Source organism: Falco punctatus (genome assembly GCF_963210335.1).
Source record: "Falco punctatus genome assembly, chromosome: 5".
Lineage (NCBI taxonomy): Eukaryota > Metazoa > Chordata > Aves > Falconiformes > Falconidae > Falco > Falco punctatus.
Window position 1 is genome coordinate 79,741,305 of NC_137584.1, and position 21,371 is coordinate 79,762,675.

General features: G+C 40.2%; 1 protein-coding gene across 3 annotated transcripts in view; it reads right to left on the minus strand.

Moving 5' to 3' along the window:
* Positions 1–4: 4 nt before the first annotated feature.
* The window catches only part of GNPAT (glyceronephosphate O-acyltransferase), a 22,359-nt gene continuing 992 nt past the window's right edge, over positions 5–21,371 (minus strand). For 2 of the 3 annotated variants that reach the window (XM_080389290.1, XM_080389289.1), the window contains exons 2-16: positions 18,269–18,457; positions 15,735–15,911; positions 14,771–14,900; positions 12,089–12,216; positions 11,556–11,631; positions 10,812–10,963; positions 10,591–10,721; positions 9,663–9,886; positions 6,927–7,172; positions 6,146–6,225; positions 3,506–3,646; positions 2,476–2,575; positions 2,289–2,382; positions 940–1,001; positions 5–643 (exon numbers count right to left, since the gene is read on the minus strand). In XM_080389290.1, coding sequence (XP_080245416.1) covers positions 600–643; positions 940–1,001; positions 2,289–2,382; positions 2,476–2,575; positions 3,506–3,646; positions 6,146–6,225; positions 6,927–7,172; positions 9,663–9,886; positions 10,591–10,721; positions 10,812–10,963; positions 11,556–11,631; positions 12,089–12,216; positions 14,771–14,900; positions 15,735–15,911; positions 18,269–18,376 — 1,893 coding nt within the window. In that variant the 5' untranslated portion in view covers positions 18,377–18,457 and the 3' untranslated portion in view covers positions 5–599. Of the gene's footprint in view, positions 644–939; positions 1,002–2,288; positions 2,383–2,475; positions 2,576–3,505; positions 3,647–6,145; positions 6,226–6,926; positions 7,173–9,662; positions 9,887–10,590; positions 10,722–10,811; positions 10,964–11,555; positions 11,632–12,088; positions 12,217–14,770; positions 14,901–15,734; positions 15,912–18,268; positions 18,461–21,371 lie in introns of all 3 variants that reach the window. The other variant, XM_080389288.1, reaches the window with a different exon arrangement.

Here is a 21,371-nt window from a genome sequence, read left to right on the forward strand (position 1 = left end):
CGGGTTAACGACGCTGCTTTAATTCAGTTTTTAAATACAACATTCATGAAGTAATTAAAGTAATGCCAAGTTGCCTAAAAACCCCCCACAGTCAACCAACAAACCCAACGCAATCAGCACTTCTGGCTGTGGCCCAAGATCTGATTTGCACTCTCGGTTCCAAGAGCCTTATGCTAACATGTAGCCAGCCAGCAACGTACTTCTCTAAATATTAATTTTAATAGCAAGTCTTTTAATTCCCTGTTACATTTTCACATCCGAATATCCGAAACCACGTTCCTTCTTCCAAGTCTAGAAAAATGCATTTAAGTAGCCATTACACATCTCTTTAAATATATATATATATAAAAAAAAAAAAAAAAAAAAGGACAATGTGTAATCTGTTTTCAAAAAACAAAACGACAGTGAGGATACAAATACAACTCTAACCCTCACGGCAACGGTTTGTAAGTGGTAAGGGAGAGCTGCCCAGCCAGAGAACGTCACCCCGCTCACCGGGCAGGGGGACCCCCGCCTCCCCCTGCCCCTGTCCCTGCTCTGGCCGCAGTGGTCCGGGTTCTCAGCAGCCGCTTATGTCCCGTTGCAGCATCAGGAGCCACTCAGAGTCTCGCTGCCACAGGTTTCTGTACAGGTATCCTAGCGTCTAACAGGGGGGAAAGAAAAAAAGTACACACTTATCAAAATGCCGTAAATACCACTCCATTAAACTACTTTTTATGTTCCTCAGTCCTTCGGCTTCATATTTCAAATAAAAAAGGGAGATTCCAAGCTGCAGTCAATGACACAAAGTATTGTAAAAAAAATATCAGTAGGATTGTTATATAGATAAATCTAAGGAACTATTTATTAGGGAAAAACCACTACATCTAATGTATGTGCACTGTCCAAAGTAATTCATAATTTGAGAATCTCTTTTCAACTTAATTAGGGAACACTTACCAAACATGTCCAGGATTTTATTAACAGCCTCTTGATTTACATTGTAAGTGAATCCACTGGACCTACAGTTAAAAGAAAAACCCTTTTTTCTTCAATGAATATTTCTTGTTCCGGTCATTTCTACATAAATAATCAGAATTAAACGTTTTCATAACTACATCATATTTTTCATCCTAACAGCATACATATCAATTTTAAGGGCATGGCAGACTTCTAATCAGATTGTACTCAAGGATAGTTACAGTTTCTTTATCCTTCCTCTTGTTCACAAGTCCCCATGTCTCTCTCCCCCCTCAGTTTTTAATAGGGACAACTGCACGAAGAGAGTTTTTGTTTGTTTTCAGTCCTGTAATTTTCAAGACTCTTGCAAAACGGCACCAAATCTTCAGCTGATACCAAATTCTGTTGCACTTGATTGAAAGGGGAATATAGTTACAGACATCTACACCTAGCACAGTGACATGGCAGGGGATGTTACAACAGTACTTTGAGCACTTTCCAAGAGCGCTACAAGCCTTAACTGATACATTTTCTTATGCCTCTGTTCAGGAAATAGCTCAGGGTCATCAGCTGCCAACTACGTTCTGTGAAACACTCAAGACGATGTGGGGACGACTTGTATCAGGGACTCCCATAGTTATACTTCTAAACACAGTTAAGAAGCCCCACAACGCAAATTCATTTGATAACAGGAATGCATGTCACTGCATTTTTGTGTAACAATACCTGTTTTTTAATCTTAGGCCTATCAACTATGAACTGTATATAAAGACTTTAATGACTAAGCTTTCAGTTAAGTTGCCCTGTGATGTTAGTGCTGACCCCCCCCCAAAAATTAGTAGTATCCTTGATTATTGCTTACATTGCCTGATGAGGCATACTGTAACACACAGAGTAACTCTTTTATTGAAAATAAGCAAGACTGTTCTCTTTGCTTACCAAAGCCTTGGGAGAAACTTTGAAAACCAAAAGGTAAAAAGGGAGTCAGAACAGCCTGCTAGCGAGTTAATGCATTTTGTTGTTGGGTCCCACAGGAGTCTTTTCACCGGGAAGGGTGTGTGTGTGGGTGTGTGTGGGGGTGTGTGTGGGGGTGTGTGTGGGGGTGTGTGTGTGTGGGGGTGTGTGTGTGTGTGTGGGCGTGTGTGGTGCACGTCTGCTTCTAAAACATGTACAGAAAGGAATTAGCTGGGTCTCCACCACGACTCAGGTAAATCAAATCAGCCTTCAGTTGACTGGTGCTCAGGCAGTTGAGATTCTACTGTTCTGCTTCATACTAATAGCTTAGTCATTAAGAATTGCCAGTAAGACCACACACGGACTTCTATACACCAAAAAGCCAGTGCTCTTACATTTTCTTCTTCTTTGCTGCACCTAGTTGCACAAGAGCTGCTAAGGCATTTTTCTGCATGTCAGAAGACAGCGCTTCATAACACTGCGTATTCCCTACAGAGAAAGCAGAAACACAGTTGAAAGTTTTATCACTGTCCATTAACAGGCTACACTTGCAAAATCATATTTTATAACGGCTGTACACACCCTTCTCAAGAAGTTGAAAAACAAAGTTGCGTACTCCAGGTATAAACTGCTTCTCGGTGAAGGCTTCTTTTGTTTCCTTTGAGAGGTATCTGAAAATTAACTAACGTTAAAAAAAAAACAATTAGCACTTCTTTTCTTTTGATTGTCAGCTTGTTATGAATTTCAGACATGTCCTCATAAGTACTACTGTTAAACTTTGAAAAGGGCAGGAGAGGAACTCAAAAGGTATCATTAAACAGAGCACCTGGAATTTTTATTACTGTTTAACAGGCATGAGAATCCTGAGTAAAATAAATAAATAAAATAAGATTCAGTATTACTGTAATAGTTACCTTAGACATTAGTTTAACATTCCTGTTCTCACAATCAAAAACAGTGTAATTTTTTTAAAGCAATAGCTGTTTTACAGTTGGGAAAACCTGGGCAGATCAGTACAAGTTCAGCCCAAGTCACACACCCGATTATTAACAGATTCCACTAGGTTCAAATGTCTACAACACCACCAATCTTATGCTGACGTATCTCAGATTTTAGCCTGTGTTTTTGCATACTTTGCTTATTACGTTGCTTAATCTAAGTGTTCAGTCTTATTAAAAACTTGGAAAACCAAAACTATTTAAGGAGCTATACGGATGCCATTAATAATTCCCAAAAAAGCTACTAGATACGAGATGCAAACTCATTTCCATACTTGGCAGGACAGCCCACATAAAATGAACTAAGCAAGAGCTCCTCATAAGAAAAAGCAATGAACCTGATAGCAGCACACTCCCCATGAAGCTTATAAATCCATAACAGGCCATCGCATTACAATTTAGTCAACTGGAAAAGTCTGAGCCAAAAGCTGAAATCAGGATCCTAGGGAGAGGGTGGTGGTTTAAGATATTAATTACTGCTATTTCTCAACTCTTGCACTCCCCAGCCATGAAAACAGTCACTCTTTATACAGCAGAAGTATCATAGCTATCCTAGTTTCCCTGTAAAACACAGGAGGAAGAAAAGAGGGATAATTTTCTGAACAACAACATACCTGATAACCTTCCACAAAAGGTCTAAACATAGCTGACAAGAAAGATACTATACCACTTCCTTTGTCAGTAGGGTAGATTTCCTGTTGACTTGTTTGAATGGCATCACATTTTGCGAGTAGAAAACATCCTTCCTCAAAATCCTGGGAGAGAGAACCATAACTGAAGTTCTGACATCTACAGTAAGAGCAGCTACCTTTCCCCACAAAATCAACAACAATAAAACCACAACAGGACACCACTTTTATTACTGAACTTGGTCCTCAAGAGACTCCAATCAACATTTTCCTATATACCAAAACCACCCTTATAAAAAGGCAGTGGGAACATGTTCTAAAACGCAGCCATATCTCAATGCACAACAAGCCTAGGAACAAAGAAAACAGCTTCTGGCTGGTACTGTAACAGCGAGCCTGAGCTCCCTCAGGATTTTGTCAGAATAGGGCCAGGTTGTCTGGTTTAGGGTTTTTTCTGTGGGTGTTCTTTATTTATTTGTAAAGTCAGGGTTTGCCTTTATCTCATGTCCACTGTTTGTGATAAACGATAACGTAGTTCACTGACCTGCTCTCTGCAAAAGAGGCAACACAATGGCCAAAAGTTACAAATTACGGAAATGTCAATGACAAAACCATTTTACTGCCAACATGGGCACAAAAAGGGAGGGGACACAGGACACACACACACACAAAGAACATGAGAGGGTGGGACACAGACATGGCAGACACATGGACAACTAGAGGGGTGGGTTGCTAAGAGATCCCTTAACATTACAGTGACTCCTTCATTTGACTCCAGTAAAGTCAGTCATAGCCAGTCACCTTCCTGTTCCCTGCTTGGTCCTGGTACTTAAGAAAAGCTGCAAAAGGCAACAGTTGCTAACAATGAAAACTAAACATAACAGTGCCCATCGGCCTTTAAAAAAAGGCCAAATTCTCTGCTATATAAAAATCTGTAAGATTTTAATATAATTTGCAAGTCTTGATGAGTCTCAGGAAAATTATACTTCTCTCTTTTTTTAATGCAGGAAAGATCACAGGTATCACCATCAGGTATTTGGCCTTAGTGTTGATAAAAGTCACATTTAACCAGTTTTAAATCCAAATAAAAACTACACTTGGACTTACCAGTTTATATTGGGTGTAACGTTGAACCAGTTTTTTTACTAATAAACTTGTGCTCACCTGCATTTCAAGCTGGCTGGACTAGAGCCAGCTTTGACCCAGCAGGATGTGTACAAACTGACACGCCAAGTCCTACAGAGAGCAAAGTGCTGCCTGCAGTTTTCACAGCTTGCCTGGGTCCGGCTGTGTTAGAAGAGCACGCAGATGTACTGAGCCTTGCAAGAAGGCAGTATGCTGGAATAATACTGGCTTCATAGAAGTATGGTTGTATGGGGTGAGTGAAACGATGGGAAACTCTTTTCAAGCAAATAGGTTGCAACTAAAGCTTCTATAAGACTCTAAAAAGGACACTGTTATGCTATCAGGAAAGTTCGCCCTTCAAAAACCTTCACAGGCTGCATCACCTCAACTCTGTACAAGATTTTGGCTGCAGAAATGTAAATCAAGCTCTACTATAAGCACTCACCTCATAGTGCTCACAATGTACTTATTTGAATCTACACGAGATAAATGCCAGTAATAAAAAGCTAAAAGGGCTCAACCATAAACCATCAAATATTAAAAATAAGCCTGTTAATGCACAGGGACATCAAAACCTTCAGAGTTCAGGGTATAAGAGGCACCTGAGCCATTGCACAAACGCTACAGAGCAGATACCACCATGCGGTGCGGTTGAGGAGAGGTGGGTAGAGGCGGGTGCAGAGGCGTGCGCTAACCGATGAAGGCACTGGGTGTTGGCACAGTTCTCTGGTAGCCCTGCATCACAGACCACACACATGGAGCTACACAAAACAACTGATCACAGCTACCCTAGAAGGGGTATAATCAACCAGAGGACAACAGGCACTTAAATGTAGAACTGCGTACTCTATTTGTCAAAGGTAACAAGGGCATACAATGGTTGATCATTAATTGGTATAACACCTATAGTTTAACTTTCCGAAAGAGCAGCAGTGCCCCTCTGCCGCACAGTCTGCAAAAGCTTTGAAGAAAAATTATCCAGGTGTACCCTCAATGAAAATTACTGTTTTGCTTCTGCACTGACAGAACATACCCACTCTGTGACCAAATTAAATTAAATCTACATTAACACTGTTTTCTTCACAGCCTAAGTTCTCTTTCATAACTGGAGAGCAACAGGACAGTATTTACGCTTCATTTAAAAGACTGCTTTATGTACATTTTTATATCTGTGCTAGGAGACTGGTAGCTTTATAAAAAAAAGCCAAACTTTTGCTACAGTTCATTTTAATCGTTCAGAATTGAGCAATTTCTGGATTTTTATTTTTTTACTGGAATAGAGGGAGAAAAAAAAGGTTGCATACACAACCTTGTGGATTCAGACAATGTTTTGCAACTAATCAAATGATCCCCTGTTAAGTTCTCCCTCCCACTTACAGATCAAGTTGATATCACTGTGTTTATCGCAAAGCACTTGTTTGGCAAAGCCCTGATATCAGATGCTATTTTAGTTGGCTGTGTTACTGACTATCAGTATTTTTGTATAAAGCATGTTTTTACCTTCAATGAAATGCCAGGAAAGAAGATGAATTCATCAGAGAAAACATCTCTCAAGAAGCTGAAGCAGCTATAGACTTCCTCTGAAAAAAATATTGTAAAGTATTGTTGTGTAAAAACATAATTTTAAACATGTAAGTGAAAAGCCATTTACTCCTTATTTTAAAGGGAGTACCCACTTCACGTAAAATCTGGAGTTGACGTTAAAAGCATACATATGTAATACAGCAGAAACCACCGCAACAGAACATCCAAGCACTCTAAGCACTTGATCCAACTGTTACCAAAAGGAAAGAGCAGGGAGCTGTAGCTTCTCAGAACATGCATTAAATACCACGTAATCAGATGCTGCACAAAACTAAGGTATTTATCCTGTGAAGTTTCTTTAAGAGCCAAGAATTGGAAAACATTGAAATACTTCAGAAATAGTAGTGGGAAGAGAAGAAAGACTGCAAACTGGCTGTACTGCATGCAAGTGTGAGCTGTGCTGGTCTGCTCAACTCCAACAAAGTCAGACACTGAGGAACTGGGATCAGCTCTTCTTAACCCTGCCCTCTCAACACAATATACCTGCTTTCAAAAGTATCAAAGGGTAAACAAACAAAAAAAGCAAGTAAAATACCCCCATCCCCTCCCAACACATCCACCTGATGTCATGGGACCTTATCCAGAGTATAACGGTCTCAGGTAGCTCCCACCAGCTGTCACAGGAACTTCATGCTCCTCTCACAGCTGACAGCACAAGGAGCAAAGCCAGCAGACTCTCAGGGCTACCCAAACGTACCTTTTCTGAAGCTGCTTGTCATCTGCAAGGCAACTGCCACCAGAGATGGACGCACAAACACGTTCAGCAGCTGGTTTCTGTAGGTGGCACACATAAGGATGGCCAGAGCACGCTTAAAGACGATTTCCCCTACGGCTCCATCTTCCACTCCTTTATCATTTAGGACCACGTGGCCATTGACAAGCCGAGCAATGTTTGAATGCAGGGTGAGGCCAGATATGACTGCTTTTTTGGCACACAGGTTATCTAGCAGGAGAAGGCAACACTCAGGAAGATGCAAAAGGGAACATAACGGTATTGAAACAGCCTAAAATGCACCAGAATTTCATGAAGTTTTACCACTGAAGACCAATTATTAAATCAAACATTGTTAGAGAAATGTTATAAAATAATCCACACCAGGAACTGGCAGCCTAGGCATAGTATGAGATGGGGGAGAGGAAAAATATTTGACATTTCTCTAATGAAAGCACTTTAAATTCTTCCACTTGCTAACAATGAAAAATACTTCCTTTGTCTCTGGAAAAAGTATTCTGAGCCTCCAAATAAAAGAGGACAGACACACTAATCGGTAAAGAAACAGAGACCATACTTCTGCTTAGGCATTTCGGACACTACAAGTTTTGAATCAGATGCACAAATCTTAGTAATGTGTTTCCTCAGTTCTCACATACAAGTAAGGCGTCACCCCAAATTAAGTTTAAAGAAATCCTAATGTAAGTATCATTACATTATATGCCTGCTCAAAGAGAAACCAGACTGTACTTAAACCCAAACCTCTTCTAATTTCATAAGACAAGCCTTTTAAAATGCCTAAAGCAAGGAAGCGTGCAGGTTTGGGTTTGTTGTGGGGTTTGTTTTTTTTTAACAGCAAAGTTCTCTGAAGGCAGGCGTGAGTTCCACAAACCTGTGGGCTTTGGTCAGGCTTTTTTGTCAGTGTGACACACCACAAACTTTATTCAGATAAAGAGCAGCATCTCAAGTCTTGAAAATACAGTCACCTTTTTAGAACACTTTACACTTTAAACACTATCAAAACATTCCCTGTGACAAATGTGAACTCTGGTAAGCAAGGAAAGAAGCAATAAAAACTTCTTATTGAACACTAAAATACACTTTACATGTTCACAACACCACAAGCGTATCAAATCCATATAGCCTCTGATAGAAAAAACCCATAATTTTGTATTCTTTCCCCTTAACATATATTTCACACAGAATCTCCTTGCATCTTCTTTGCTCCTTCAGCCTACTTTGTTCCAGTTCTGCTCAAGTTCCCAAGTTTCCTGATGCAGTAAAAAGCAGAAGCCTGAGGAAGTAATTTTGCAGTTCCTGTTTTTAAGATAAAATTTCTAACAGCCAAGCAAATGTTCTGCTTGTAACAACCAACCAGTATGACAAAGGCAGAAACAACCAGCTGTCTGGAGACAGAGGAATGGACAGGGTACGTGTAGTTGCTGACTTGGTGATGTTGCTAAGTTAGCCTTTAAAATGTATTTATTCTTTCAAATTGAATACCATTGAAAACAAAACAACAAACTCTTGTTTCTAGGCAACTGATGCCTAGAGCAGGGCCAGCACACTCCCAACAAAATCTGCTCAGTTGTTGTCATTGCTCTATTTCATCACCATGCTTATTTGCTATTCCCTGACTACATCTCAACTCTACTAAAGTGAAAGCTTACTCACTGTTGCTAAGAAAATAAACAAAATAAATAAGCAAACCCAAATGTGGTTATGTTTTTCAGTTTACTGTATGGTAAGATTCTAAACAATGTTTAAATATTGCCGTGAAATTCTTCCTTTTACCAGTTTGGCAGAAGCAGACCTTGTCTGCATTCACTGCAGTGCAGATCCCTGAAAGGAGAAGTGGTTTTCCAGAAATGACGGAGTTCTGTTATAACTGTAGCCTGCTCCTATTTCTTTATTGCAGTAGTGAGAGGGAACCCTGATTATACACGACTACAAAAGCAAAGATCCATAGTTTAAGTCTACCTACAGTGAAAAGGTAAACATACTTGCATTACACATTATTTTTTCTTTGCTAGTTTTACTACTAATGTCCTAAGGGTCTGAAATTAGTTACCTGTGTCACCTTCGCTCACAGACAGAAGTTTAAAACAATTGTTCAGATAGTTTGGAAGGAGAATCAGCCTTTCATAAGCCAATATATACATATACATAATATATATAAAGAGTGTGTGTGTGTATGTAAATATATAAATAAAATGACCAAAGAAGCCTTCTACCCAAGTGTCATCAGTGTTTCTGGGGATAAAGCGGAATTTAAAAATAAATAGACAACTTAGTTTTGATTTTCTCTCACCCATTTGTTTCCACTAGTTCTTTGCCACAGTAACAACTTACACTATAGTCAGTATCAAGCAATAAATATAGCATTACAGCAAGTTAACTGCTGCATTCAGAAAGACAGACACTAGGCAAATCTCAGTGCTCTAATAGCAATACCTTATAATTTCCCCTTCATCCACATTATCAGGATATAACTAAAATATCTGTTCTGCTTCCACCTAACTGTTTTTTAAAGTATTATCTTCTACAGGCTAAGTCAGAAGCTGTCAGGTTTTAGCATGATTTTTTAGCATATCCTAAAATCCATTTACAACTCTGAGAAAACATGCTGTAAAGTTGTCACCATACAGTGCTTCCACAGAAATATAATTTATCCTTCATAAACAACAGAAGGAATAGAAATAACACTTTTTCTCTGCATACCAGGCCATTCAACGAATCCTCCAAAAGTCTGAGTTAAGCCTTTAAGCCACTGGGTTTTTTCTATTAGAAGTTCAAAATCCATGGCTGGCAAATTCTGGAGCAGGACAGCAGCAACTAGCACCCATGGGCTCAAAACCATGTTTTCTATTTGCAGGAGCTCCATTTTATAAGCTACGTCAGTGACAAATTCTTGGATATCCTCAGATGGCTTTTGGGGAAGATGCCTGAAAAGAACAATGCAATTCAAGGTCAAGCGCTCCAAAAACTGGAATATAAATCACACCCTTCCTTATTTCTTCCATAAGAAGAAATAAGATCCATCCTCCTGGATCTATAACGACTTTACAGCACCTAACATCTGGAGGGTGATTCTATGTCCTGTGTAGAACAGAAGTACAGAGCATAACATCAGTAGCTTCATGACACTATTTGAAACACACCTCTCTGTACTGATGCTGTGCACTTGCTATCTCAAAATAAAATTCAAAAGCATTGTGTTTTATATAACAAATTGCAAAAGCTACCCAATCCAGTCATAACTACAGGTCCCTGGCACGTGATCACATAACACACTTTGCAGTAATAAAACAAACAAGAAGGGAGAGAAAGGCAGAACTTTTAAGTGGCAAAACCACCAAATTCTCAGAAAACAGAGCTTTGCCTGGCTCACGTATCACATTAAATTTTAAAATGGCATCTTCTCGACACAGTGCAAAGCTATTCAAGTAACAACCTGTTTCAGAAACACCCAATCACAAGCACGATAAACCTCTGCTCAGACAAAACAGGTTCAGCGGTCTAAATAGTCAGATGGAGGGGAGGGGAGAGAAGTTGAAAACAAAGTACAAGAGAATATCTTCATTATTTTACATAGGTGAGGACTAAACAAATGCTTTTCCTAGGCATACACCACGGAAAGATGTGGTACCTGGGAACCAAATTGTATGGGCACCGACTGATTCTCCCAGATGCCAAGGTTCTAAGTGATACCGGCTGGCCAACGTAGATATGTATGGTACCAAAATTGTCACTGAGGATTCTTCTGGCTTTTAACAACCCCTATGAAAATGGGAAAAGTAAAACTCAAATTTTGGTGCCACAGGGTGTATATACATCCACCTATGTTCTGTTCTTAAGGAATTTACATACAGATGTAGATTCTTTGGGCTTTGGGACTCCCAGGAGTTCATATGCATAGAGAGATTCTTCTAATATCCTCTCATAACTGATGCTGATGGGAACAAGGTACGTGTCAAAGACTTCACGTTTAAAAAATGGTTCCATCACAATGCTGAGAAGACCTGCAAATTGAAAAAAAAAAAAGAAAAAAGTGAACCATTTGTCTTTTTTGAGGAAGGAAAAGCAACTGCAATTTAACTTTGAAAAAGATACCTTCAAATTTTAGAAACTGATTATAGGTGTGCACTGTGCCTGTTCTCTCGTCAATCAAGCAGAAGCACAAAACATTGCTCAAGCTTTAAAACAGAAGGCAAATGTAAGCAATGCATTTGGACAGCTTGTTTGTGCTTTTTGCAGCAGTGCTGCTCTGCACTCAAACAGCATCTTTCTTCTGCCCATTACTCCTACAGTTAGCTTACAGTATTTCTCTGCTGGTCAGAGGACACCTATTTTCTAGAAAGAAAAGGGCGAAGAGTTATGCAATTAAGTACACAACAGGGCAAAGGGAGAGAAAGCAGTAGAGTGCTAGAGATGTGTATTGCCATTCTTTGTATAGCCTTGGAATTCCAAGCATAGTGTTTTCCACTATTCTGACAGGCCTCACCAGTTTCCCACCACTTTAACATCCCTTCCTGTCTGAAGAACTTAGGAAGCACATAGCCACTAACGAAAATATAATAATCATAAAAAGTTCCAAGTGTTCAACAAACCTACCAAACTTTGGAGTCAGAGTCTTGGCAGTGCGGCTTCTAGTCCCTTCAAGAAAAAATTCAATTGGGGCATAGCCACTCTTCAAATGTAAAATAAAAAGAAAAGCTGGTCAGAAAAAAAAACTTCTCTTCTTTACTGCCTGTAAATAGTTTCAAGTACTTAAAATGTAAGTAAGGGTTTTTTTAATGGAAGCCATGCATATCTAACTTCAGCAATTTCTAAGCTCATATTCATCCGTTGCATTTGACACACCATATAGTTAAATTAACAAAAATACTGTGTCTGTCATGAGATACAGGCACATGATCCAAAGCAAGTGATGAGCAGCAATTTGTTTACTACCTACTGTTGAACTATAATAACAACAGAGTGCATGCATGCTCTTCACCGACAGTAATTCTGAGGTAGAATGCATTTAATCAGATCACAGTGAAGACTTTCAACCTCATAGCTATAATATCATGCATATTTCACATGAATCATTCCAACACAGTATTTCTTAAGCATACATTTTTAGAGTTCAATAGTTTATTTACCCTTAACATCGTTTTTACATATTCAGCAAACACTGCCCAGTAGAGTCTGTTCCCACCAAAGGAACGTCGCATAAAAAAGGCACCTGCCCTTCGTAGCAGCTCACCAACTATCTTCATTCCTAGGAAATCTGAAAATCAAACAAACACCAAAACCACACACACAAAACCTATTGATTAATATCAGCTGTCACAATCAATCACTTTCTATATATACACTGATCCAATTGCCAGAATAAAGATCTCTTCCAAGAATTCTGTTGTTACAAATACCTTTCTTTGCTCTCAGATTGTCTGCAAGACTTATGTGAATGTGAATGGCATATTATAACATGCTTGCTTTTCTTTTTGGTAAGCAGCATTCACTTAGAGCAATTTATTTTCATAATTTAGATGGCCAGATCTCAACCATAATAAATACTTAAGTTTTGAAGTAATTGTCTCTCTCACCTTCAGAAAAATCAGTTACCACTAAATATATCCTAGAAGACACAGAAATTAAATAGGATAATATAGTGTAACTGGTTAGTTATGATTCTGACTCATCACTTTGTACACCAAACTGGCTAGAAGTTTTTAGTTTTCTAGTTTTAAGCAGTGATGGTCAACACTTGTCAAAACCAGGAAACACTTAATGTTAACAAATTTATTAGGGAAGCATTTAAAACAAGTCTACGCATCAGCTGGCCATGTGCCGCTTCAACCTCCTTGCCACCTCAATCCATGAAACACTTGAGAACAGATATTTGATCGGTAAAATAAATTCACATTTCCAGCTAAAACAGTGACAATAACTGCCTTGAAGATGTCATATAATATGTCACACACACATATGTATGTGAGATAGATATCTATGTAAGAATATATGAAAAAAATAGATAAAAATAAACTGGCTACAGGACTATGGGCAGCCATAGCAGCTGTCAGAGCTTCCCATGTGCAGAGGTCCATCTTTTTCCCTTAATCTCCCAACACCCTCCCTCTCTCACTACAACATAGACTCTATCCCACCCTCCTGCCATGTCCTCAACAACCCAACCAGGACTGACTCCATGCTCAGCGCCCCTCCCCACCACACACTGCCACCCCACAAAATGGGACTGAAATGCATCCTTTCAAGCCCACACCACCTCACCAGCTCTGTGCCTCTAATCTGACCTGCTCCCAAGACCTGAGATAGAAACCCAATCCCAGCACCAGCCAGATTCCCGCTAATGCACCGTATGAGCACGTACTCTGGTGTTACTGGTAACTGTTTACCTTCCCTTAGCTAACCCCCACAGATCTATCTGCATCCTACTTGAAGCCAAGCAATAACTGACAAAGCAGAGGCACTTTCCATCTATATCAGAAAAGTGTCTCTCCACTCAGCACAGGTACCACTTGAGAGTGAGTTTGTAAACCGCATCTTGTGAACCTCTAACACAGTATGCAGTAAATACAACTACAACCATAGGGAACTGTGTTTTCTCCAGAGGAATTTAAAATACTACACATGTGCAGCAGTCTAATCAGGCTGCAAGCCCCTAATTCTGAAGAACTTTGACCCCAAAACACCTAAAAAAATGTTAATCACTAAAAAAATAATCCCTCTAATCTGAACTAATAGTATCTTAAGATACTGTTTTGAGGCCCAAAACACAAAAAGGGTCTAATCCAAAAGTCAGCAAAGGATTTCACTGATACCTATGGCAGCATGTGACCAGATTCTGAACAATATGCGACAGGTAAGCAGCTGCAACACCTTGATCAAGGCAGCTATGAGACATCAACTTCTGAATACACCAGAATCTAACCCGCAGCACCCAGAGGCAAGATAGCACTAACTCAAAGACCGGCAGAATCTTGTCTTCCCTAGCAAGCACATTCTCCCAGCTTCTGCTAATTTTCTGCTGGTCTTCCTAACCTCTGTAAAAGCAGACTACAGGAGAGCAGCAGGTTCCCAGACCTTAGCTAGTTTGTCCATGCACATTACAGTGCTGCACCAGACCTAAGGTTGCTGTCTGCCTGCTTGGAAGACCTGGTTGATACCCAAGACTTCCAAGATGAGGTTTCTCAGTTAAGTGCTGCCAGAGTCCAGATTTTCAAAAAGCACATTAACTCAGAAGACATTTACTGTTAAAGTCTTCAAGAATTGATCTCCACAAATATACTGGCTTAATCTGCTTTAGAATTAAGTATGTCCAAAATTGTGACCTCTGATGTGAAATTTCCTTTCCCAGCCAGTTCTGCTCTCAGCACTCCACGTAACAGAGTTCTGCCAATGCTTCAAGGGAATCAGCTGCATCAGCAACAAGCGCAAGGGTCATATCTGGTTACTATGACAATACTTGAAACCATATATCACAAAAGATTCTGCATACACAGTACATCTTGTGCAAGTTTTTGCCTGTTCCCAGGCCAAAAAAGCAATACAGAAGTCTTTTTCACAACATCTATCTTTGCCCCAGCCTTGGATCTATAGACGGGGTATTACCGGGTGAACTTGCTATGAAAAAAATAATCTTTGATTGGACTCGGCACCAATGAGAAGCTTTCAGACACTGTTAAGTGTCTCACCCAAGGAGGTTTGAACAAGACATATTTGGAACAGAAGTTAAACACAACTACTTATAGTAGCAGCTACCAGACCCCTTGCTACTGATTCTCTGAATCCTGAAAACATCATCAAAAGAACATACTTGCCTATTCCTGCAGCAATGACAGGCAAAGCCAAGTCATACGTGTATAGCAAGTAAGACAGCATCAAAAAGTCTACGTAGCTTCGGTGACTGGGAAGCAGTACAACGGGATGCTCCTGAATGGCGTGTTGTAACTAAAAAAAACCAGCACAAACAATACTGTTCCAATATTTATTGACTGTTGAAATTTGCAAATAGAGACCTTCACAGGCTTTAAGGCAAACAGAAGCTGATTTGTTTGAGGGTGGTTTCTCTGTCCACATGCTCTATACCTTTTTCAGCACAGAACCATAGGAAACTTGGAGCAGTAGATTTCAGACTAGCAACCTGTGGTTCACAAGCATTACAAGATTCAAAAGCCAGAGCCACCTCACTACTTGATAGTCTAATTCAAATCCCTTCTGATAGGGATGGGAAACCCAATAAGGGCTGTCAGGGCTGACATTGCTGTCTTCCAGGAGAAGCATTACACCCTCCAGAACAATGAATGAATGCAATGAAACAGGGGGGCAGCAGCTCTCCGGAAGACTGAGGCAAACTTAAAGCATCTCCTGCCTCAGAGGTGTTTCACCACCCTTAGCCGTACGAAGGTTTTTGCAGAACAGCCAACCCACTCAGCCAAATAAAATGAAGTTTTCAACCCCAATTCAGCTAAATGCATTACTAAATTTAAAACAGCAGATAGAAAAAACTCTTTTCAGCGGCTGATCTAACAGAACACTGACACAAGGCATTCCTTACCACACGAAGCGCTTGGAAAATGTAAAAGAAGTCCTGCTGACTGCCTCTCAAACACTTATGTATCATCTGCCTTTCCCCCTATCCATTTACTAAGAAATGCAGTAATAAACACAAATGCAGTCTTTTTTTTCCAAAGGCTATTTTTCATATTTGTTACTTGGTGCAAAGATTAGAGTCTTTGTTCAAGTGACTGGTATGAAAATATAACTTCCTCCCTCAGTACTCACTCTCTGCATTCCTTCTTCATTCACACAAACTCTCTGGAAAAGCTGTTTAAATATTTTGCTCAGAGTAAAGGCAAAAAATCTGACAGCTCCTAATTGCATGCTGTGGCCCATCTCATCCAGGATTTCCATGGCTTCTTCTTGAATAATATCAGGTGATTCTCCCATCTCTTTTGCTAACTGATGAGAAACAAAAACAAAATAGCAGTGAGATGTTTCCTTCTCCTTGCTCATGCACGCTGTTTTATGTGCCACAACAATTATGGCAGAACTACTGCAGTAGTCAGCAAGATTTTATTTTGTGATAGGCATGCATCTAATCATACAGAATCCGTTCGGTGTCAGCCAACAAGAGAAAGCCAAGTTAAAGCTGTTCAAAAAGCAAGAACGAGCTGAGATCTCAATGGTGGAGGGCAGGGTGTGCAACAACTTCCCCCCCCACCCCAAACACACCAACTGAATGTTTTAGCCTGTAGCATCTTCATGGGAGACCTAAGTTCAAAGAACACTTGCTATATTATCAGTCTGAAGAAGGCTGTATGCTACTTTCTTTGACTAATAAAATTAAACCTATGTTTGCAGAGATATTCACAATGTAAATCTTTCAAGTGCATTTGGGTTAGATTTTTAAGACTTGGCTGAAGAATCTCAGCCCTATCACCATTCAATTTCTTTGTAATGTATTACTTTGGCAATGGTTAGTTGAAATGCATACAAAGCACTGTCTCTACAAACTTTGCATATCAGTTATCCTTCTTCTGTTGCTATGCTTACTCCCTTTTGAAGTTTCTTAAAACAGATTTAAATAATGGTTGCCCCTCCTATTTGATACTTTGATTCTAGAAATAGTTAATGGGAAAGTTAGTCTTTTACTGTTACGGAGTGAGGAACATGCCTTTAACTGAACATGGAGGAAAGAGAATGGCAGAAGAAAAAGCCTCCAAAAAAGCACGGCTGTTTAAACATCAGCACTGCTTACCTATTATTTCTATTTTGTGACATACGAGAAAATCCATCTCCTCCAATCTACCTCCATATACCACCTTACTATCATATCTACTGGTTCAATTGTGTTTTAATAAATGCATTACCCTTCATCCTGTGTATTTCCACATGTAGCTATAACTGATTATTTTAACCATTTTAAATGGGAAAGAGATACTGCTCTCATTCACCAATAAAAGGCTTACCACACAGCTGATCCTGTGTGAATTAAGTGCACACCCACTACAGAACTAAACACTTACACCCCAAAATCAGGTATCAAAAACTCAGACTAGTCATATAGAGCAAGCTAAACCAAATGCACTTAATTTCACATACTGAACATTAGTAACCTCAGCAACTTGTAACAAGAACAAATTCTATTACGCCTGTGTAACCCCTGCCCAGACAGGAGGCTCACTGATCATAGACTGTTGGGCATATTGCCAAAGACAGTCTCAGTTAGATACTTCCAGTAATCTCTAGTGCAAAGCTGATAACTAGTTTGGAATGGCAGGTCTGCTAACCACCCTCAACCACTTGACACTAGCCAGTAAAACAATTTTCCATCAAAAAAGCAGCACTTCAGAAGAAAACATCAAAAAAATGTCTTTCTATCAAATCCTTTGTAAAATATTTTCTTTCAATAAATGTTTTAATGTTTCTAAAGTTGAAAGATTCTTTTTTTTATTATTTTATTTCATACTACTTGGCAATTCATGATGGCTATATACTTTGTAGAACATGGTGTAGTCTGTCACTTTGTAACAGGTTTTGATGTATCATAGGTAACACTGACCATTTACAAAAACAACAGAAAAATTTAAGGGTAGCCACTCACTCAGGACTAACCAAACCATCATATATACTTCTATTGGCCTGGAATTACTTTCCATCAATACTGAAAATAGTTACTCTGCTAACTAACACACACTTTTTATTTCAGCCATTTCAACACAATGTAAAATATCAGCCAGTTTGACTATAAAATATTTTATTCATTACAAAGTAGCAGCTGCCCTTCATCTCAAAACAAAAATAGTTACATATCAGACAGTGTTTCTAATTCAAAGAATTCTCTGTGAAATTTAACCCTCATTTTAGGGAAAGTAGCATTTATGACAGATTCATCAATATACCACTTGCCTATAAAATCCCTACAAGGCATCCTCAAGGTACAAAAATGTCTATTAAGAAGAAGAGTGTTTATGACTTTCACAGTGTTGTTCTGTGGCAAGGACAGTGGAGGAGGGGGCAGGGGGAAAGCTAAGCACATTAGATAGGTTAGGTGGTGAAGTGTTGTATATACAAACTCAAAACACTATTTCATCAGTGAGCTATCCAACAGCTTTAGTGGCAAGTCCACGGTAAACTGGTATTTGTTTTTCCTGCCAACAGAGTACAGCTCTTCAGCTACTGATTATTTGGACCATCCTTCCAACTACAGCTATCATGTTTGACAAGGTCAGCAATAATCTTTTTTTCCCCTGCTGCCACAGAAATCTTGGCTGTGCTCAATTTATCTCGTCTTACAGCTCAGTGTCCAGACTCACCTGCTTGATAACATATTGAACTTGCTCTGACTGGAGAACAGCACTTTTGATAGCATTTGGCTTGCAAGGTGAAAGTCCCTTGTAGATCACAGGAGTATAGCATTTCATCGCATATCTCAAGTCACTGGACAATCGTCTTTCCTCCAAGATATCTTCAAACTCATCTCTTTTCTTTGATGTGAGCTCTTTCTGCTAGGAACATACAAATATAGAATGAGACACTGTCTCGAGCCATTCAGTGGTCTGCTTGGCTGCAGTACCAAGATAATGGCATGCAACATTTTCGCAGTGTTTGGGGTTTCTTTTTAGCTTTCTATAGAACCTGCATTCCACACTCAGTGCATGAACAATTAGCTGCTTGGAACAACACTGCAGAAACAAACTAAAAAGAAGAGAGAGAGAAAAAAAAAAAGCCAACACAAACCCCCAACCCTTCCCAACCTCAAAGATCCCCAAATCACCCTATGCCACATGTTACTTAATTCTGCCCAACAGGAAGAAGTTAAGAGAACACCTGGGCTTTGAAAGTTAAAGCGCCTTGCCTCCAGCCTCTCCATGATTAATAGGTATTAACTAAAACACCTTTGGTTCCAACTCTCACAGCTGCATGAAGACAATGCCATGAATGACATTAGAAAAACACAATCATGAACACAAAAAAATAATCCCTGCTACTTTTAGCTGCATCAAGGACATTAGTGATCTGTGTTGGCCTGCCCCAAGCTTGGACGTAAGATACATAAAACACAATCAGGCAGGAACAAACCAAAAGAACCATTATCAGCCACATGAAGATCAAAACGCAATATGGTGCACACATAGGTAAAAAGAGAACACAGCCTCTAAGCAACCAACACCACTGCTAAGCAGGAAAGCAAACAGTACGTGAAGAATTAATTGTGGATCCACCCCACTGCAGAAATCTCGATGACAAAACTCCTCTTGAGCCAGTAGGCATCCCCTGCGCTGGAGAGAGATGTCTCCTATTATCTCCTATAACACCACAGTTCGTATGAATGACGCCTCAGTCTTTCCATAACTGAAACTGTATTTCTCTGAACTTCAAAACATCAGCAATAGCCACCAGACAAGGAAGGCAACTGCAGCAAGCCTCTGTGAAACATAAATATAGAAGTATTGGTTGTGATCAAGTATATTTATTAGAAGAAGATGCTAAAAATAAAAATGCTTATGTCTTCCCCTACAGCACCACCTGAAGGGTAGCACAGGCACCCCTTTCATTCATTCTGCCTCCTCTCCCTATACACAACCTGTGCAGAACCAACCTGACAATGAAGGATAAAGCATGTTGTTTCATCAGCTCTTACAACGACCTTTTCTGATGTTGAGAGGAAAGCCTGGCCAGCAAACACATGGAGGAACACCAGGAACAGACAAGCAAAATGCCCAGCAATGGTAGCTGGGTTTTCAACCTTTGGAGAGGGAGTCAGGTTTCACTGCCAGCTGACTGTAGCCACATCAGCAACACCATCAAAGCAGCTGACATTTTAAAGTAGAGAGCAAACATTTAGTTCCTGTTCATTCATCAAGACACTTTGGCAAAACAAAACAAAAAAAAATCCCACAAATCGGGAATACCTCCACTTAAGAAGCACAACAAATCCTTCAAAGTCTCAACTGTATCAAAAGGCATTTTCATTTTATCAGGGAACACAAATCCTACTGTAATGTTTGACCTTCTCATATTCTTTCCCCCACACAGTAGAGTCAGATTTGGATACCATCCTTCTACTATGGTAGCATTTGGGAAAACATCCAAATTTTCTTTCCATTACTGTACTTCAGAGAATTGTCCCACAGTAACTGCAGAATGAACTCTCCAGGCACATTTAAAACAATCCTATACAAGGTATTAAACCCAGGCCTGTATTCATTTAAAACTTTTAGGGTTTTTTCCCCTGTAAGATTTAGCATTACAGTTTTCAATCTTTATTCCACAGCTTTCAGCTAGCTGGTGTTTTGCAAGAGACTGTTAAGACTGAAAATAGTTTGTATTAGCCATCTGTTGACACTGACACCTTATATCAACCCCCATGATTAAAAATAAAACAGAAAATAAAATCCCTTATGCTCTGTAAGAGTGAAAAAAGATAGCTCAGAACAGAATCAGAAAAATTAGGTAGCTCTATATATACACCTGCTTAGATCAGTATGTGACAAGTCATTGCTCAAAGAATCTAAGCAACATTTAGGTCAACTACCAAAGTTTAAATCCTGCGATGTGCAACTACACAAAACCCAGACAAAGAAACCCAGCACTCAGCTCGGGTATCATCAGCCACATCAGCAGTCACCGCGCTGCTACAGCTGTTCCCCAACACGGCTCTGGTGAGTGCTTTTGCAAAGATCATGGCCCATTGAAAAGTCACCTCTCTGCTACTTTTTTGACCCTTCCAGATTTGACGTGCAACTGATTGCTCTCCATGGCAATTGTTATTTTCATACCCTGTCCATGAGTAGTGCTGAGGGAGCCAAAACACACACTTTACCAACCGCTAAAGAAGAACGGTGCTTTTACACATGACAGCCGAGCTGCTGGTCCAGCTTCAGTTGCCAACTGGTAGAGAGCACACAGAGTATGCGCTGTTGGTGACCTTGGCATCAGAAAATTCAGCTACACGCACTGTTCCTGCAACCCTGGTGAAGCACAACAGCAACACAGCAGGAGCCTGGAACACACCTGCCTCCGTACAACCTTCGGCAGCAATAAAACATGGGTGCTCACGATCATCGTGCTTGGGATAGCAGCCTACAGCCAAGGAGGCACAGGAGAGAAGTTTGGGAACCTCTGGCAAAACCAGCCGTTTCCCTCCTCCCCCAGTCCCCCCTCCAAATGCAAGCAGAGAGGGGGGTTTAGCACCCGCACCCAAATCTCCCGGTCTGGGGCTGGCATAGGAGCTGCAGAGGGAAAACAAGGTCACCGGTGTCAACGCAGGAGAACCCGCTTCAGCCCCTCCACCGCCGCCACCATCTGCCAGGCCGGCCAGCACCTCCCTGAAGGTGGGCCCCACCGCTCCGGTCGGTGCTTCACGGCGATCGGGGCGGGGGGAGAAGCGGCGCTCGGGATCGGGAGCTGTGACTG